The 20,357-nt window shown below is 43.4% G+C and overlaps 1 protein-coding gene across 4 annotated transcripts in view; it reads left to right on the forward strand.

Annotated features, from left to right (window-relative positions):
• Positions 1-20,357, forward strand: part of enox2 (ecto-NOX disulfide-thiol exchanger 2) — a 200,381-nt gene that overhangs the window by 135,160 nt on the left and 44,864 nt on the right. For all 4 annotated transcript variants that reach the window (XM_048604978.1, XM_048604979.1, XM_048604980.1 and 1 more), the window contains 3 exons: positions 15,784-15,990; positions 16,386-16,619; positions 17,946-18,158. In XM_048604978.1, coding sequence (XP_048460935.1) covers positions 15,784-15,990; positions 16,386-16,619; positions 17,946-18,158 — 654 coding nt within the window. The remainder of the gene's footprint in view (positions 1-15,783; positions 15,991-16,385; positions 16,620-17,945; positions 18,159-20,357) is intronic.

The raw sequence follows: 20,357 nt of genomic DNA on the forward strand, positions 1-20,357 counted from the left end.
AGGCCAAGCAGCATCATCAGAGCAGAAAGGCTGACGTTTTGGGCCTAGACCCTTCATTAAAGTCCATGTTAAAAACATATACCGCTCTGCGTTCATCAGTCTTTTTGGTTACTTCCTCAAAAAACTCAATCAAGTTTGTGAGACATGATTTCCCTCATTCAAAGCCATGCTGACTATCCCTAATCAGTCCTTGCCTCTCCACTGAGCCACCTTGCTGCCCAAATTTTGCCTGCAGATTTCTTATTTCATTCTCCAAGTTAAATTAGTTAACAACTTGTGGTTTTCCCATCCTTTGTAACACTTAATGCACAATCTCTGATGATTGCTGTACTGTCTTTGTTTTTGTTTTAGAAACCTGCTTACAATACCTTTTGCAGCTTGGTCTTCTGTTTCATTTACTGGTTTGGAGTCAGGCTCACCTATTTAACATTTCTGATAGAATCCTCCTTCTAGCCCAGGTCAAGTGGATGTAGCACTTCTTGTTCAATTAATGCTTCCTGTGTGCCTAATTGCATGTGGCTCAGTAAATTATAACCTTTGAGGATCTTTTAATTTTGTTCTAAACACTCTCCAAACAGGAATTCCTGCTTACTGTATATTATGTTGTTGGTTGCAATATTGGACCACAGTTAGTAAATCCTCCCTCTCTTGTCTCAACACCCTCTCAAGTTAGATGAATTTAATCCTCATACTGGAAGCAGGTAGGCAATTTACTATTTGGAACACTCAATCCTGCTTGTAAGTGATGCTATCAACATGACTAATTAACAAATTAGATCATATTCTGCTTCTCCTCCTCTTCAACACAGCCCACTTTTCAACATCCTTTTTCGTTTCTTCACTCATGGGACAGGGACATCACTGGCTAGCCAGCATTTATTGTCCATCCCTATTTGCCCTTGAGAAGGTGGTGGTGAACTGCTGCCTTGAACCACTGCACACAATTTGTTGGGGTGGGGATTCCGGATTTTGTCCCAGCGACAGCAAAATGGCGACAATATATTTCCAAGTAAGGATGGTGAGTAGCTTGGAGAAATTTGCAGTTGGTGGTGTTCCTGTGTATCTGCTGATTTTGTTCTTCTAGATTGGATGTAGTTGTGGATTTGGCAGATGCTGTTAGAGAATCTTTGGCAAATTTCTACAGTGCATTTTGTAGGTGGTATACACTGTTGCTACTCTGCTTTCTTCCCCAGATGCTGAGTTTCACCAGCAATCTCAACTATGAGATAAGATTGGACAGGCTAAGATTTTTTTCTTTAGAACAGAGGAGGCACAGAAGAGACTTAATTGAAGTGAAAAAATAATGAGGGGTTTAGAATGGACAAGAAGACTTGTTTCCCCCAGTGGATGGATTAATTACCAGGCTATCAGAGATTTAAGATGATCGGGAGAAGGATTAGCGGAGATGTGAGAAAAAAATCACCGCAAGGGTGGTGCATGTCTGGAATTCATAGTCCACTCTGGTTGAGAAAGAAATCCTCAACTCATTTAAAAGGAGCTGCACCTGAAGCGCTGTAACCTGCAAGGCCACAGACCAGCTGCAAGAAATTGGAATTAGAATGAGTGGTCAATAAACTCAATTGCCTAGACATGATGGGCTGAAAGCCTCTCTCTGTGCTGGAACTTTTCAATGGTCCTATCCCTGTTTTCCAGAGGATTTCTCTGGCTGTGTCGGTTGAAGACTCTTCATTAGGGAGAGGAGAAAGTATCTGCAAATTAGTCCAGACCTCAGAAGATGCAGGATCAATTCCTATTTAAGGGATACAATATCTTCATTATTTGTGAGGTTATGGATCTTGATCATTAGAACAATGAGAATATTGGCATCAGGAGTGTGATGGTGTACTCCCTACTTGCCTTGACGAGTGCGCCTCCAACAACATTCAAGAAGTTTGACACCATCCAAGACAGAGTAGCCCATCTCATTGTTTGTTGATGTGGTGCCATTCTATCACTGCTCCACCAATGCTCAGTAGCAGCAGTATGTACCATCTACAAAATGCACCGTGTAGAAAGTCACCAGAGAGCCTTAGACAGCATCTTTGGCATACAAAGTGGCCAAAAACAGCATGAAACTAGAAGATTGGGAGAACTTTAAAGGTCAACAGAGAGCCACAAAAAGAGCTATAAGGAAAAGTAAGATAGAACATGAGAAAAAACTAGCGCAGAATATAAAGACAGATAGGAAAAGTTTCTATAAGTATATAAAACGAAAAAGAGTGGCTAAAGTAAACGTTGGCCCTTTAGAGCATGAGAAGGGGAATTTAGTTATGGGATATGATGAAATGGCCGAGGCATTGAACAGGTATTTTGTATCGGTCTTCACAGTGGAGGACACTAATAACATGCCAGTAATTGACAAAGAGACGAAGGTAGGTGAGGACCTGGAAACAATCATCATTACGGAAGAGGTAGTGTTGGGCAAGCTAATGGAGCTAAGTCTCCTGGCCCTGATGGAATGCATCCCAGAGTACTAAAAGAGATGGCGGGAGAAATAGCAGGTGCACTGGTGGTAATTTTCCAAAATTCACTGGACTCTGGGACAGTCCCAGCAGATTGGAAAACAGCAAATGTGATGCCACTGTTTAAAAAGGGAAGTAGACAAAAGATGGGGAATTATAGACCGGTTAGCTTAACCTCTGTAGTGGGGAAGATGCTTGAGTCTATTATCAAGGAAGAAATAGCAAGGCATCTTGATAGAAATTGTCCCGTTGGGCAGACGCAGCATGGGTTCATGAAGGGCAAGTCATGCTTGACAAATCTTTTGGAATTCTATGAAGACATTACGAACGAGGTGGACAATGGGGACCCAGTGGATGTGGTGTACTTAGACTTCCAAAAGGCCTTTGACAAGGTGCCGCACAAGAGGCTACTGCATAAGATAAGGATGCATGGCATTAAGGGTAAAGTATTAGCATGGATAGAGGATTGGTTGACTAACGGGAAGCAAAGAGTGGGGATAAACGAGTGCTATTCTAGCTGGCAGTCAGTGACTAGTGGTGTGCCTCAGGGATCGGTGTTGGGACCGCAATTATTTACAATCTATATAGATGACTTGGAGTTGGGGACCACATGTAGGGTGTCAAAGTTTGCAGATGACACTAAGATGAGTGGCAAAGCAAAGTGTGCAGAGGACTGTGAAACTTTGCAGAGGAACGTAGATACATTGAGTGAGTGGGCAAAGGTCTGGCAGATGGAATACAATGTAAATAAATGTGAAGTCATACATTTTGGTAGGAGTAATAGTAAAAAGGATTATTACTTGAATGGTAAAAAGTTGCAGCATGCTGCTGTGCAGAGGGACCTGGGTGTCCTTGTGCATGAAACACAGAAGGTAGGTCTGCAGGTACAACAAGTAATTAGGAAGGCAAATGGAATTTTGTCCTTCATTGCTAAAGGGATTGAAATAAAAAGCAGAGAGGTTATGTTGCAGCTGTACAAGGTGCTGGTGAGGCCACACCTGGAGTACTGTGTGCAGTTTTGGTCTCCTTACTTGAGAAAGGATGTACTGGCACTGGAGGGGGTGCAAAGGAGGTTCACTAAGTTGATTCCGGAGTGGAGGGGGTTGGCTTATGAGGAGAGACTGAGTAGATTGGGATTATATTCATTGGAATTCAGAAGATTGAGGGGGGATCTTATAGAAACATATAAAATTATGAAGGGAATAGATAAGATAGAAGTAGAGAGGATGTTTCCACTGGCAGGTGAAGCTAGGACAAGAGGGCATAGCCTCAAGATTAGAGGGAGCAGATTTAGGATGAACTGAGAAGTATTTTCTTCATCCAGAGGGTTGTTAATCTATGGAATTCCTTGCCCAGTGAAGTAGTTGACGCTACTTCAGTAAATGCTTTTTTTAAAAAAAAGGGTTTTTTTTTTTTGAACAATAAAGGAATTAAGGGATACGGTGAGAATGCGGGTAAGTGGATCTGAGTCCACGAAAGGATCAGCCATGATCTTATTGAATGGCGGAGCAGGCTCGAAGGGCCAGACGGCCTACTCCTGCTCCTAGTTCTTATGTTCTTATCTACCAAAACAGCTGTGCCCTAACCAGGGCATTGTATAGTTACAGCATTGCATCTGTGCTGTTGTATTCACTACCTTCCCCAATGAAGGAAGCTAATCTAAATGCCACCTTTAGCATCTTGTATTCCTGTCCTACCAACTTAAGAGACCTGTGGATGTGAACTGCAAGGTCTCTCACTTTCACTTTCTTTACCTCTCTCAATATCCTTCCATTGATTGTGTATTTCCTTGCTTTGTGTTCCCTCCCCAGTTGCATAACCTTGTGCTCCTCCACATTGAATTCCATTTGCCATTTCCCATCCTTTCAGCCAAAACAAAGATACCTCTCAACAATTGATGGCAATCCTCTTCACAATATGGGCATGCAAATATCCTAAACATGCCTCCCACATTTAAGCCTAAATCACTAATACATGCCACTAACAGCAAGGGACCTAACACTGTGTCTTGTGGAACGTCACTGGAAATCACTTTCCATTTGAGAAAAAGAGCAGAAATCAATTACCTTATCATTCCTTGTCACTATCAATTTGGATTCAACGGACAACATTCCCCTGTATCCCATGGCCTTTAATTTTTCTGACTGGTCTTCCATGTGGGATCTTGTCAAATGTCTTACTAAAATCCATGTAGACTGCACCCACTACATTGTCTCCATCAATCCTCCTTGTTACTTCTTCAAAAAATCAATTAAGTTAGTAAGTGTAAAGGGACTATCATATTATTTTCGGTCTTTTTGAAGGTGGACTAAAATGCACAAAAGACCGTTTTAATACCAAGGACTGTGAAAGGAATGGCTGCGCTTTCAAAACCAAGTTACTGAAACTATTGACACCACTGCTTTGTTCAAGCAGTGGGTGAAAGTGTTTGTAGATGGCATGCCACCAGAACCTGTATGCAGAGTGAAAGTTGGCTGCAACAACTAGCTGATTGGTTTGAGCAATTGTGACTAATTGTGGAAGCTAAAGGTCATCAGCCTGATGACAACTTTCTGGTTCCTGGGCAGCTGAACAGCTTTTGGGGGTGAATGATACAAGGAGAAGTCCATGGACTGCTGAAAGAGTAGGTTGAGAGAAGCCAGTTATTTATTCCCATCAGTTACAGTAAGCTGTTGCCTTTAACCAGTAAAGAAAACAGTAGTTAGTGCACCAATTGCCCTCAGGCTCCCGCAAAGAAGCGAAGGAACTCTGAAAAAGGGGATTAAAGTGAAAAACGTTCTGGCGAGATAAAAGTATTTCAATGTACCTTGTGGACTGATCCCACTGAACTCTGTTTCCCGTATTTTTTTCCTCTCCATGTGTTGTAGGTAAAATATTACCAAGCATAATTCTGTAGTGAGTGAGTCAGACACAGGTTTATTAACAAAAGCTTTTGGGAGAAGCAGGGACCTCAAAGGGGCCTCACCAAACTTCTCAGCTATTACAGACGCTTTCAAAGCTTATATACATTTGCTGTTACTCGCCACCCTCCCCCCAAGTCATGTACACAGTTCTTTAATCTGTTCCAGGCATCCCACAAAGCAGGTGAAGGTTAGTGCTTCTGTTGTTTTCTTTTCTCGCGCGCAGGATCTTGCTGTTTCAGCGGATGTTTCCTCCCCAGGTTCGGTCTAAACGTCCACTTCCTTATCAGAGTTGTTGTGTTGTTAACTCTTTACTTACTCCTTCAGTCCCCCCTTGTGGTCAGAGTCATGAGTATTCATGGCCTCTAGACCTCTTACAGCCATATTTTCAGTGTCTCCGTATCACCCATCAAGGCTCAACAGTCTTGTCGGTGCGCACACTTGCACCTGACATAATTCTTGCAGTTAAAATTTTACAGCACGAATTAAAAACGGCCATAACACCACAGCGAGAAATAACGATTATAATTAGTATAGTCAAAGCATGCAGCAGGTATGTCCCCCAAGATCCACCTAGGAACCATTCGAGCCAACTGTCCCCTTTCTTGGGGCCTTGCCTGAAGTCATCAAGCTGCTTTCTTATATCATTAATGGCTTGGGTGGCGTTATAGGATTCATCCGTAACATGTGTTATACACTTGTCCCCTACTATGGTGCACGCTCCGCCCTGCTGGGCTAGCTGGTAATCGACGGCATACCAGGTCTGCCGCGCATAGAGTCTTAACTCGGCAAGCTCTCGATTTATAGCATCCAACCCCTTTGCCGTGCTAGTTCCCAGGATGGTCAGTCCATAGACGAGGTAGTTCCTATTTTTGGCACTAATGACTCCCGCTGCTCCCCCCAGAGACGGGGCCCGGAGGAACCCGTAGCCAAGTGAGGACACCAGTGTTACCGGGTCCGTCCGGTCTGCACAGAATTTCTCGCTAATGGCTCGGGTCACTATCTTCCTACGAGTGTGTCCTCCCTGGGGGCACGGGACGGTAAGCGGTCCTATTGTCCCCACTGCAAAGAGGACTGGGAGGGTTGGTGTGGCTGTTGTGAAGGTCCCATTGAGGAGGAACACAAAACCTTTCTTGGCTCGATAGCATTTGACTTCCTGATTACTTTTCTGCATGAGCTGTTTGTACCACCAGTTCCTTGGCTGGCTGGAGTTTCCGCCTGACCCCACCAGTTGGTAGGTATCAAATGGATACGTCCATGTGGCTGAACTAACGTGTCCCGTTGCACTGTCCACAAATAAACTGTCTACCTGCAGTTACATTTAGACATCTTCGCTCATTACAAGTGCACGTAAACAGGCCTTTGTTCACTTGGCAATGCTGACGGGAGCACTGCGTCTGCACACAGGAGGCGTTCTTGGGGACTAGAGCGTATGCGCACCCCCATCCCTGTCCTGAGAAGCAAAGCGGGTAACTTAGCGGGTTTGAACACGTTGTGCAGTTCTTTCCCCGAGTTCCTGCACATTTGGGGGACTGTATCCTATTTGAGTTTATCAGCTCTACACATCTCCCTTGTATACTTCGTCGGTATGTACCGGTTTGGCCCACACAGGGTGTGTCTAACGTATCTGCTGTGTATAGGTCAAAGGGGGTCCATCCAGGGGTGGCTACAAACAACGCGTCGACTGACTGGGCAAGTGGGTAGCACACGGTCCAATTACCGTGTAGATGTATGTGGGTCTTGTAAAACAAGTTGTCCTCTAATTCCGATACCCCTACAATCATGACAGTACAGAACACCACGACCACGTATATCATCTTAGACATGTTTTAAACTCAGATGGAGAAATTGTATCTTATCAGTCTATGTTAACAATGTTCCAAAGGCTGTACCGCCCGCGCGCGACTTCCCGCGCTCCCGATCAGCTTGCTCGGAGGTCTAGTAGAGGGTCTTCCTGTGAATAAAACATATCATTTTGGATCTCAATTGGTGTCCGCGTATTCTTTAAGTTGGGACCAGTGTTTCCAGACGCCCTTCCCTCGCATATCTATGCAAGCGCAAGTGTCTCCACTGATAGAACTTCATAGGGGCCATTCCATTAGGGGGCGAACCCAGGTTTCCCGGGTAGGGTCTTTACCATAACCTTGCTATCTGCAGATGGGACTTCGGGGCAATCCTCTAATTCCCTTTGTTCATCTTGTCCTTCCTGATTGGCCCTCAACTGGGCGCTTAGAATACGACGCTATGTGCTAGAACTATCTCGGAGCGGGCCGACATCGGAACCCCCCGTTATGATAGACACGGGCAGTTGCATTGCTCTGCCGGTCATCAATTCGTATGGGGTTAATCCGGTTGTGCGGCTCGTGGTAGTTTCATCAGTATCGCAGGTAAGACCTCTGTCCGTCATTTACCAGAGTCTTGCATAGCTTTCGCCAGGGAAGTTTTAAGGGTTCTGTTCATACGCTCCACCATGCCTGAGGTTTGGGGATGGTAGGGTATGTGGAACTTCTGTTTAATGCCCATCAGCTGGCATATGGTTTTTACCACTCTTCCAGTGAAATGGGTCCCCTGGTCAGAGTCAATCTGGAGCGGCACCCCCCACCTGGGGATGATTTCTTCAGCCAGGATCCTAGCTACTGTGTTAGCTGAGCAATTCCGAGTCGGATACGCCTCTATCCATCTGGTAAATTGGTCAATAATTACCAAGCAATATGTCTTTCCATGGGATTGGGGAAGTGGTCCCGTAAAATCTATCTGTATATATTCCCAGGGCCCCTTCGGGCGTGACTGGTGCCCCGTTCTGATCTTGACGGGCCTGCCCGGGTTGTGCTGGGCACACGTCACACAACGGTGACAGTATCGCGCTATGTCCCTGCCCATGCCTTTCCACCACCATTCTTTTCCGATACTGGTGACCATGGCGTCTCGGTGTAATTGCATGAGGGTGTGTTGGATGCACTCGGGGGCCATGACCTTGTCATTCAATCTCCAGACACCCTTTCCATTCGGTGTGGCCCCTTGTGCCTTCCACCTGGCGTGTTCTCCTTCAGGGGTGTCTGTGTGTAGCTGGATAGTACTAATGGTGGGGCCACCCTCAGCAAATGTGGCTGATAAGGGTTGGATATCCTCTGTCTCCAGGGCCAACTGAGCTGCTTTGTCAGCAGCCTGGTTCCCCTTAAAAGTGTGCCAGTCAGGATTTTGTTTGTCTGGCTCCCTCTGGTGGGCCTTGACCTTCAGCACCGCAGCTTCCGAAAGGAGCTCGCTGGCCTCTAGTAAGGTCTCTATTATTTGTCCGTGTTTAATCGGAGTGCCTCCCGTGGTAACAAATCCCCGTCTTCCCCAAACAGTCATGTAATCGTGCACAATTCCAAACGCATATCTACTGTCAGTGTAAATATTAACCCTTTTTCTTGCCGCCTCCATGAACGCCTGGGTCAGGGCAACTAGCTCTGCCGCCTGGGCCGATAGGCCTCCTTCTATCCTTCCCGCTCGGACTACTCGTAGGTCTGCGTTAACTACCACCCATCCTGTTCGTGGCGACCCATGTACATATCTCTGAGAACCGTCCACAACAGGATTTCGTCTGGTGCCTCCAGGGGCACATCTTTTATTCTACTTTCTTCTACCTCATCGTCTACTTTCCCACATTCGTGTGGCTCACCATCTCCTAATATGCCTTCCGCTGGGTTCTCCTGGGTATCCCGCAAAATGATTATAGATTTGGTAGGTGGTAGAAGGACCGCTTCCCACTTTGCCCTTCTCATGTTAGAGACGGACCATAATTTCCCGGTATTTAACATTTCTACCAAGGTGTGTTTGGTATGTAAGATAATATTCCCTGTCACTACTATTGGCTCACTAATCCTCACGGCCCACGCGGCACAGTCTAAAGCGGCTATACACCTGGGTAAACCGTTCACCACGGGTCCTTCCGCAGTAGAGTAGTACCCTATGGGCTGTTGTTTGTCTCCATGGTCCTGGGTCACCACCGCTGAGTAGAATCCTCCTTCATTATTATAATAAATGTGGAAGTCTTTACCAGCATCAGGTAGTCCCAGTCCTGGGGCTGACATTAATTCCACTTTTAGTTTTGTATAAGTTTCATCTTGTTCAGGCTCCCAATCCACGGGGTCCATGGCTGGTTTCCCCCCTTTTACCAGTCGTTGTATTGGTTCTACCAATTTGGCAAACTCGGGGATAAAATTCCTGCAGTAATTAAACAAGCCCAAAATTTTCCTCACACCACCGACTGTCACGGGTCGTGGCATTTGTTGTATAGCGGTTTTCCTGTCTACAGGCATTTCTTTTGTGCCTTAGGAGATCAGATGTCCCCGGTACAGGACCTTAGTTTTCCCTATTTGGGCTTTCTTCGGACTTGCTTTAAGACCCTTGTCCTCCAAGTGTTTCAGGACTAGGCATAGTGCCTCTTGGTGGCCAGGTTTGGACTCCAAGGCCAGTAAGATGTCATCTACATATTGGTGTATCGTGCTGCCGTGGGGCAGTTCGATTTCCCTGAGTATATCGCTCATGGCCCGGTGAAAGATGGCTGGGCTGTTAGGGAATCCCTGGGGGAGTCGGGTCCACGTGTACCGCTTATCCCCAGTGGTAAATGCGAACTTATTTTGGGAACCACGATGGAGTGGGATAGACCAGAATCCATTGGCAGTGTCCCGTACAGTAAAGATTTTGTGGGCCAGGGAGAGCCCATTCAAGATTGTGGACGGGGTGGCCACGATGGGGGCAACTTCGGTGTGACCTTATTTAGGGCTGTGTAATCAATTGTGAGTCAGTAGCTCCCATCAGGTTTACTCACTGGCCAGGTGGGGGAGTTGGTGGTACTCGTGGTTTCTCAGAGAATTCCCCTCTCTTCAACGATTTCCACAACTGCCCTCCTAGCCTCCGGTTTGATGGGGTACTGTCGGTGTGGTTTATGTTCCGGGCCTTCTACTACTATGGGGTCGATTTTAATTAGCCCGGTATCTAGTTTAGTTTCTGCCCATACCCCTGGGACGGAGGTACAAATGGCACCGAACCCATTGTCCTCCAATTGCCAATCACGTCCTGTCGCAGATGCGGCTTGGACAATTTCCAAATGGCTTGCATAGGGTCCCATTTTCTCCTTTCTCCCATCGGGACGGGGCCAAATTAATTCGCCTTTCCCGCAATCTATTAGTACCTCATACTCTTTATCAAATCGTTTCCCATGATAGTTCCTTCGTTATTTTTACACACACAAAATCGCATTGGTATATACAAATTATTAATTTCCACCAAAGTGGTTTCGCTCAAGTACGCAGGGGTTTTTTGCCCGCTAATGCCCTTTACATAGATCATTTTGTTAGTTGTGGGCAGGGGTAGGTCAGTGATGGATATGGAAGCTCCCGTGTCCACCAGCATCTCACATTGTCTGCCCCCTACTTAATCCTACCTTCCTTATTATCCATGCTCGTGGAGGCTGCCAGACGTCAGGCCGTCTCCCTTTGAGAAGTTGCGGTTGTTGGTTTACCATGTTTTCCCCAACAGGTGTCCTTAGAGTGGCCCTTCTTGCCGCAATGTTGGCAAGTGCTTCCAGACCTCCTTTTGTTCTGTTTTGGGGCTCTACATTCCCTGGCAAAGTGCCCCGTCTTGCCGCAGTTGTGGCAAGTGGATTTCGGTTTTATCTTTGTCACGCACCTAAGTTTTCTTGTTTTATTCGAATGGGGGGTCTTTCTCCCATCCCTTCTTTAATTCCAGATCCCATTCTACCAATTCGTCATAATCTCTGTTGGCAATTACCCCCATCTTCAGGACTGCCTGGTGAGCGGGTGATAACCCATCTTTGAATGCCTGTATAAATGTCCTATCAGTACGGTTTGTATCTGGCATCCCTGAACATTCTTGATGTACCTTGAACAATCGTTCCTCGTATTCAGACGCCCCTTCTCCCTTCTGTTGTTTCGTGTTTGTGATTTTGGACCAATTGGTAGGGGCATTTCCCAGGACCCGTTGGACTTCGGCTTTAAAGCAGTTAAAGGGTTCTTCTTGTGCCTCTCTCTTAGCTGTTAATTCTACGGCATGAGTCCACTGTCCACCTGGGTAATCGTGTTTAGCTTGGGCTGCGGCGTCAGCCTGACCAGAACCGTCCCCCATTAACCGCCATTTATCTTGCGGGCAAGCTGCTTGGACAAGTTGGTGTATATCTGGTAAGTGTAATTGGTGCCCCACCCAAATAGTGTCTAATTCGGCCCAGAATTTAGCATTTGCGCTTCTAGGTTGTAACTTTCCCCTGGCGTGAAGGGCTGATATCTAACGGTTGGGGCTGCCAGGGTCCTGCCCCGGGTTACCGGGGTGAGGTTAACTTCCTCACTCAGACTCTCCTCTGGGCCAGTGGGCCCTTCCCTGGGATGGTATGGAGGCAAGGGCCCCCACTGACCCTCTGCTAAGAACTGGCTCCTTTTTTCTAGTTCCCTAATTCGTGATTCTAGGATCCTTTTTTCCCCTGTCCACCTCCTCGTGGACTCGAATGTTTGCCCTATAAGGCCGGCCAATTGATGTACTAAAAGGACTGCGGTTTTCTTAGTCTTATCTTTCTTCTGTCCTAAGAGCCAATCTCGCTGTTGTTCTAGGGCCTGGGATGGATCCCATCCCCCCCTTTTTCATCTGTTTAATGAGTGAATGTCTATCTGTCATATATTGATTAATGAGAGACCCCGGGGGTCCCCATTGATCTTCCTTCCCCGCCATGATAAATAGGTTTATACTCACGATCTCCCCCGATCTCTCGACTGCGTTTAACCCACCGACCACGTCCCATTCGTGTTTTACCACCAGCCGCGTCTCACTCGGGGTCGTTCCTATCGGAGTCCAGCAATTCCTATTGTGGGAGTGATCAAGTCCCCATATCCCGCTTATTTCAATTCTCTCTCGGCGGTCTCGCAACATTACACTCCTCTCACGTTACGTTTGAGTATCCCATCCCGGGTACCTCTTCTCCAGTCTCTACACCCACTTCAGGGTCCTGACCTTTGCGTGGGGGATTTCCCCTCTTAACAACCGGTCTAAGGCTGCGTGTTAGAGACGGGTACCCCCTTGTCCGTTTTTGCTCAACTCAAACGACAGACAGTCTCACATTCGCACTCAACAGATTATTGAATACTGTGGTCCAACTCACTTAACCTTGTGTTCGGTATCCGGGCTGCGGCCACGCTGCCAGAACCGTAGACAGAATCCTGCCGACTACGCCAATTTGTTGTAGGTAAAATATTACCAAGTATAATTCTGTAGTGAGTGAGTCAGATACAGCTTTATTAACAAAAGCTTTTGGGAGAAGCAGGGGCCTCACCAAACTTCTCAGCTATTACAGACAATTTCAAAGCTTATATACATTTGCTGTTACTCGCCACCCTCCCCCCAAGTCATGTACACAGTTCTTTAATCTGTTCCAGGCATCCCACAGGGCGGGTGAAGGTTAGTGCTGCTGTTGTTTTCTTTTTTCGCACGCAGGATCTTGCTGTTTCAGCCGATGTTTCCTCCCCAGGTTTGGTCTGAAGGTCCACTTTCTTATCAGAGTTGTTGTGTTGTTAACTCTTGACTTACTCCTTCACCATGAATATAAATAATATATTTTCCTCTGTCTGTTCATATGTGTGCAGGTTTTAAGAGGGGGTTGGAGTTTTAACAGATAGAGCTGTATTTTTGTTTTAACTCACTCAAGGGATGTGGGCTTGAAAATCAAACTTTCTCAAGAGTCATAACATGAGACAACCTTCCATAAAAAATCTATGCTGACTATCCTTGATAAATCCATACCTTTCCAAGTAACAATTAGTCCTGTCTTGACTGATTCTAATCATTTGCCACCACTGAGGACAGACTAATAAGTCTATAATTATTTGGCCTATCTCTCACTCCCTTTTTGAATATTGGTACAACATTTGTTGACCTCCAATCCTCTGGTACCTTGCCTGTGTCTGGTGAGGATTGGAAAATGATTCTCGGAGCACTAGCTATTCTGCCCTGCTTTATTTAACAGCCTAGTATCCAATTCATCCAGTCTTGGTGATTTTACCACCTTCAAGGCATACAGTCCACTTTGTACTTCCCTTCTCATTATCCTCATTTTATCTAATATTTCACACTCCTCTTTAACTGAATGTCTGTATCATCCCTCTGTGAAAACTGAGACAAAACACACGTTAAGAATCCTGCCCACATTTTCTGCCTTCACACACCATACATCTCCGACAGACCAAACCTTTCTCCTTAGTCGTCCTCTTGTTCTTAATGTACTAATTAAACGTTTTTGGTCTTTCTTTAATTTTACTGGCCAATTTCTTTTTGTATCCTTTCCCAATTTCCTTTCTCACTTTACTCTTGTACTTCCTAAAATCCTCTAAGCTTCCTGAAGTATTACTCCTTTTGACATTGTTATAAGCTGTATTTTTCTGCTTTATCTTAACCTATAAGACCAAAAGAAATAGGAACAGGAGTATGCTATTCAACCCCACAAGCCTGCTCTGCCATTCAATAGGATCATGGCTGAGTCAAATGCCTCATGTCCACTTTCCTGCTTATTCCCTGTAATCCTTAATGCCCGTTATGATCAAGAATCAATCTATCTCAGCCTTATATGTACACAAGGACTTTGCCCCCACAGCTCTTTGGCAAGGATTTCCAAAGGCTTGCAACTATCTGAGAGAAGAAATTGCTCCTTGTCTCACTTAAATTGATGTCCCTTTTATTCTGAGACTATGCCCTTTGGTCCTACTGTCCCATGCCTGTAGACCTCACTGATTTTCCTTCAAGTATCTGTGACCAATTCACCTTTGGCACAGATCATCTCTCAGCTTTGTAAAGTTTGTCCTTCTCCAACTTTCACATTTGTCTGTCTTTGTCCCAAATCATATCAATGCTAAATCTAAATGTATTATGATCATTATCTTGAAAAAGGTTACCCACTTCTACTTGGTCTGTCGGTTTTCATTTCCTAATACAAAATCTAGGATCATGCCCTCTCTTGTTGGGCTTGTTACAGGAGTAAATAATGAAGTACACTGCCCATCTTATAAATGCTATTTCCCTTGGTAGATATAATAACTTTAAATTACCTTTTGGGTTCTGTCAGGTGTAAGCAAATGTACCTGCCTAAAAGCATGCAATTGTTATCTTTGTCCGCAAACGCTGGAAATAAAAGAAGACCTTTCTAGTTCAAGTTTTTTTTAAGAGCTTTGCTTTCCCTATGGTTGTACTTGCAGCCTTGCATGAACACGGGACTGTCCAATGTGGCACACATGGCCCTGGATTCTGCTACGCTACTTGACATGATTTATGGGAAAACCACTACCCTTTGTTTTTCCAGTAACCAGCCTAGTTAAAGTTTCAAATCATACAGTCACCAGAGTACCCTAGTCCTCATGTCCCATAGTCAGAACCCAATTTCTTGGCATCGTCTTTTATATCTGTGGAGGAAAGGGGACATGAAAACACTCAATTGCTTTCTCAGTAATGGAGAAGCTGATGGAAAAAGTGATAATGTTAGTGGATTAGTAATCTAGAGACCCAGGCTAATACTTTGGTGAAATGAGTTCTCATGTTACCCTGACAACTGGTTTGGATTTAAATTCAGCTGAGAAGTCTGGAGTACAAACTAGTTTTATTAATGGTAACACTGGCAATTATCATAGATTGTTGTAAAGATCTATCTGGTTTATTCCTGTGTTTTAAGGAAGAAAATATGTCCACTCTGGTTTGATCTGCATGTGACTTCAGCCCCACAGCAATGTGATTGATTCTTAAAGGGCAATTCAAAGATAATTAAGAAAAGGCAATAAATGCTGGCCTTACCCGCAATGGCCACATTCATGAAAGAATAAAGAAAAAGGTGTTTTAATTATTTTTGTTGAAATTACATTTATGGATTGATTTAAGTTATTAAAGAACAATGAATCTCAAATAACACCCTATGCCAGAACTCCATCTAACTTGTGATGATTGTCCTCACATTTTTTTATAAAGCGTACATGGTAAGCCACCAATCGTATCACAACATGTGATTTTATCATTTGCTCCCAGAAATATGGATGGATCAAAGGGCTCTTGAGGTGTAGTGTTAGTGTCTCTATCTCTGAGCTAGATGGCTTACCTGCTCCGAATGCATGTAACCGCATCTCTGAACAGATTGAGTAGCAGGATCAATTACGTGTCAAATTCTGACAGTGGAAGTTAAACAAAGTACAAATATCCAGTCAATGACTTATTTTTGAGAGCACAAATACCCAATCAATTGCTTATCTAATCCTGAAACTAACTATTTCTTGCTAAGTATTGAAGGCAGCAATAACTGCAGGAAACTATTTGCTGTCTGAAGTTTTAACCTTGCATGATTATATGTTTCTGTGTATAACTTTTGACAGCTTTAACTCATCAGCTTTTATTTTATTTAGATCTTCCTCCACCTGCTATGCGAGAAAGGCCTCCAGGATGCAAAACTGTCTTTGTTGGTGGTTTACCAGAGAATGCTTCAGAAGAGATAATCTCTGAAGTTTTTGGACAATGTGGTGAAATCATAGCGATTCGTAAAAGCAAGAAAAACTTCTGCCATATTCGGTTTTCAGATGAATTCATGATAGACAAAGCTCTCTTTTTGTCAGGTAATTTTTGATATGTCCTTTAACAATGTTGTTTCTTTTCATATAGCATATTTACCAAATGTTTCATTTTAAATAATCATGATAATTGCTGAAAACCATGAACATGCTCTTTTTGAAGGAATTTCAAGGACGAATATTGCTATATCTTGATTTTGAACATCAAATAATTAGCTAACATCTTTTGGAGGGGTCTGTCTATTTCTGTTGAGATTACTTTTTCCAAAATACTAATAAACAAATAGCCAGACTCAGCATCAAATTGGCACTTCAGTAATCTGGACTTTTACACATGCAGTATATTCTGCAGTCTTTCATCATCCATCGATCAATGATAGATTTCCCTTTTCCATGTTGTGGCATGCTTGAATATTTTTTATGCCTTTGGGCCTCAACAGGTTATCGAATAAGAATAGGCTCCAGTACAGATAAGAAGGATACAGGTCGACTTCATGTTGACTTTGCTGAAGCTAGAGATGACCTTTATGAATGGGAATGTAAACAACGTATGATGGCTAGAGAGGAACGCCATCGTCGAAGAGTGGAAGAAGAAAGATTTCGACTACCTTCACCACCACCAATTGTGCATTATTCAGAACATGAAAGTGCTGTACTGTCAGAAAAACTGAAAGGTAATTTAAATGTTCTCCACAATAAATCTTTGTTCTTCATTTAAAATTTTTAAGGGCAATGTTTTATTAATGCTGTCAAGCACAGTGGCTCAGTGGTCAGCACTGCTTTCTCACAGCACCGGGGACCCAGGTTCGATTTTGGCTTCTGGTGACTATCTGTCTGGAGTTTACACGTTCTCACCATGTCTGGATGGGTTTCCTCTGGGTGCTCCGGTTTCCTACCACAGTCCAAAGATGTGCAGGCTAGGTGGATTTGCCATACTAAATTGCCCGTAGTGTCCAGGGATGTGTAGGTTGGCTGGGTTATAGGGGATGGGTCTGGGTGGGATGCTCCAAGCGTTGGTGTGGACTTGTTGGGCCGAAGGGCCTGTTTCCACACTGTAGGGATTCTATGATCAGGCTAGCTGGATTAGCCGTGGGAAATGCAAGGTTACAAGGATAGTGTAGGTGGGGTGGGTCTGGGTGGGATGCTTTTCGGAGGGTTGGTGTGTACTCAGTGGGCCAAATGGCCTGCTTCCACACTGTAGGGATTCTGCAAAAACAAAGCTTTCATAATCTAGCTATACATAAGTGTTGCATTTTTTTCTTTTGCATGTCTGCCAACAAGATAAGCAAAGTGTTTGAAGAAGAGTAGAAGGATTAGACACTGATTGTGGAAGAGGAGATTGAACAGTCATTTAACTTAATGAAGGGAGATTGTTTGGATAGCAAGTTAGATTGCAGCATTACACTGCTACGTCTCTTTGAGCCCTAACACAAGGGTAAAGTATATCGTTATGACAGAACATTGTTTTACAAGTCAACCTGGTTCACTAATAGAATTTGGTGAAGGATACTTGCTGTCCTGCACATGACTCCAATGCCTTGCAACAGGTTGGCTCTGGCATATCAAGCTATTCACTTAGATGACCGTGAAGCCATTGCTAATTGTCTGGAAAACCCATCTCGTTCATTAATGTTCTTTAGGGAAGGAAACTGCCATCTTTACTTGGCCTGGACTATGTGACTCCAGACCCACAACAACGTGGTTGACACTTAACTGCCCTCTGGGAAGGGCAATAAATGCTGGCCTAACCAGCGATGCCCTCATCCTGTGAATGAACAAAAAAAAAGTAGCTCATCAATATGTTAGAGTATCTAGGGTTTGCCAGCGTTGCCCAAGTCCTGAAAGTAAATGTTCAGAAAAAAAGTTTTTAAATAATCCAATAGCAAATCCGATGAGAATTTAGCATGCCAGTATTCTGTTTGGATTGCTTTTGAAAAGTTAAATCTGGTTTCTTCTGTTTCTTTTGCTGGCATTTGAATATACAAATCGCATTTTTGAAGATGATGCAAAATTCTCTGAAGCTGTTCAGATCCTTTATACCTGGCTAGAACGAGGGGAAGTGAACCGCCGATCGGCAAATACCTTTTATTCCATGATCCAGTCAGCTAACAGCCATATTCGAAGGCTTATGAATGAAAAAGTTCTACATCAAAAAGAAATGGAAGAAGCCAAAGAGAAGTTTAAGAATGCTCTCTCAAGGATTCTGATTCAGTGTGAGTATTAACTTTGTTCTTCAACGTTTGAAATAGTAATGGTGGACAACACAAACATTTTCCACCTTTTATTGTTCATGCGTTTTCTTTTTCTTGAATTTAATTAAGCAGGCATCTTTATTTATGTAGCAGGGTAATTATGACCAAAACATAAGATTCACATAATATAAAAATGTTGTAAGACATACTGATATAAAACAGCAACTGGGCACATGGCCAACTGGTGTTATCATCAAACATCCTTGAATTGTGTTACTATAATGCTGACTCATCAACCAACCCTGAGTGAATGGGATATCAAAATCAGCACAGAAAAGGTTTATAGTTACATTAGGACAAAGGATAGATAAAAGAGATGTGGATTGGTTGAAAACTGATTGTAGTGATTCTTGTCAACGGTAATAAGAAATGGCAGATATGCTGAATAACTACATTACAACAATATTTACCATAGAGGAAGAGGTCAAAATGCCAGACATCCCAAGGAAACTATTGAATTAGAAACTCAACAAAATTAAGGTCAGTAAGGGAACAGTAACTAAAAATAACAACATTGAAGCATAATAAATTGCCAAGTTGAAAATATTATAAATGCTCTAACTGAAATTATTAATTTTAAAAATGAAATGAGTGAACTTTTGTTTTCAAAAGTTATTGAGGGATATGGGATAAAAGGTGTAAGGAGTTAAGTTGTGCCATGTTGTTATTGAATGGCAAGACATGTTCTTAAGAACTAGATGACCTTTGTTTATATTCTCCAGTGCTTACAATTATACACTGAAAACAGGGTGGCTCAGTGGTTAGCACTGCTGCCTCACAGTGCCAGCAACCTGGGTTCGATTCCACCCTCGGGCGACTGTGTGGAGTTTGCACATTCTCCCGTGTCTGCATGGGTTTCTTCCCACAGTTCAAAGACATGCAGATTAGGTGGATTGACCATGCTAAATTGCCCGGAGTGCTCAGGGATGTGTAGATTAGGTGGGTTACAGGGATGGTTCTGGGTGGGGTGCTCTGAGGTTTGGTGTAGACTTGTTGGGCTGAAGGGCCTGTTTCTACCCTATAGGGATTCTATTCTATTCTCAAAGATACAAAATAATTTGGAAATATGAAACAAGCAAGCCTTCTTTTCGCATTGCATTTGTATGCTGTATTAAGTTGTACTTCAGGTGTTGTAGCAAAAGATGCCACTTGTCATATGATTCTCCAAACACTGAAAAAAACTTCAGTTGGCTGCTGCAATGTTTACAAGAGATACTTTACATTCTAGAATATAAAACTAGTTCTGAGAGCATATCTCAGTACTACTTTTCACTGGCAACAGTTGTTAAATTGCAGAAAATTTGCAGTCATTCTGTCTAATTGACATTTTCACAATTATGCACTTAAAAGCCTTATTTATGAGGTTTAATCAAAATTTATTTTGTAATTTGTTGAGTTTGATGAGTTTGAGTGAAAATGAAATTTAATTACTTTTATGGAGTTTGGGTGCCATGATTTGTGACCCTTTTGAGCATTCTCACCCTTCCTTGAAGAAATATGTGCTTATGACTTGCACACATTTCTCTGGTTGGTTCCTGCTTCATGCAGCACCTTTGCATTTCCTATCAGCACATTATTTTCAAACTTCTCTGCCATTTATGTAATATTGAGTAGAAATCTAATTGCATATACCTCTATGAAAAGCAACTGTAACTCAGCAAGTTAGGGTATTTCTAATAAATAGAACAGAAATTAAGACGAGCACTTATTGATTAGTAGGATGGGAAAAGGTGCCAAAATTCTTAATGACATAACTTTCTATAGCTCAACAATTGCCTAAACTCTTTAACCTCAGTATTTTGATATCAAAATTGACTGCAGACATGAAGTCGAAAATTATAATAATAATAATAATTTGTAATTTTAACATGGAGTAAAGTGCAGGTTTTTTGTGACTTTCGGTTGTTTTTATCTTTTATTCATTCGTAGGATGAGGGCGTCACTGGTTAGGCCAGTGTTTGTTGCCCATCCCAGAGGGCATTGAGTTAGCCACCTTGCTGTGGATCTATTTTTCCAAAATACACACTTGCAGCTCTATTTGATTTTAAATGAAAGATGAGCTTGGTTCTAAATTTACACTTCAGTGCACACTCGTTTTTTGTCATAATTCTACATGAATTATGATTTTATTGCAGGCAAGAATCCTGTGTAATATGTCCC

The sequence above is a fragment of the Rhincodon typus genome, chromosome 14 (assembly GCF_021869965.1).
Source record: "Rhincodon typus isolate 14 chromosome 14, sRhiTyp1.1, whole genome shotgun sequence".
NCBI classification, from domain to species: Eukaryota; Metazoa; Chordata; class Chondrichthyes; order Orectolobiformes; family Rhincodontidae; genus Rhincodon; species Rhincodon typus.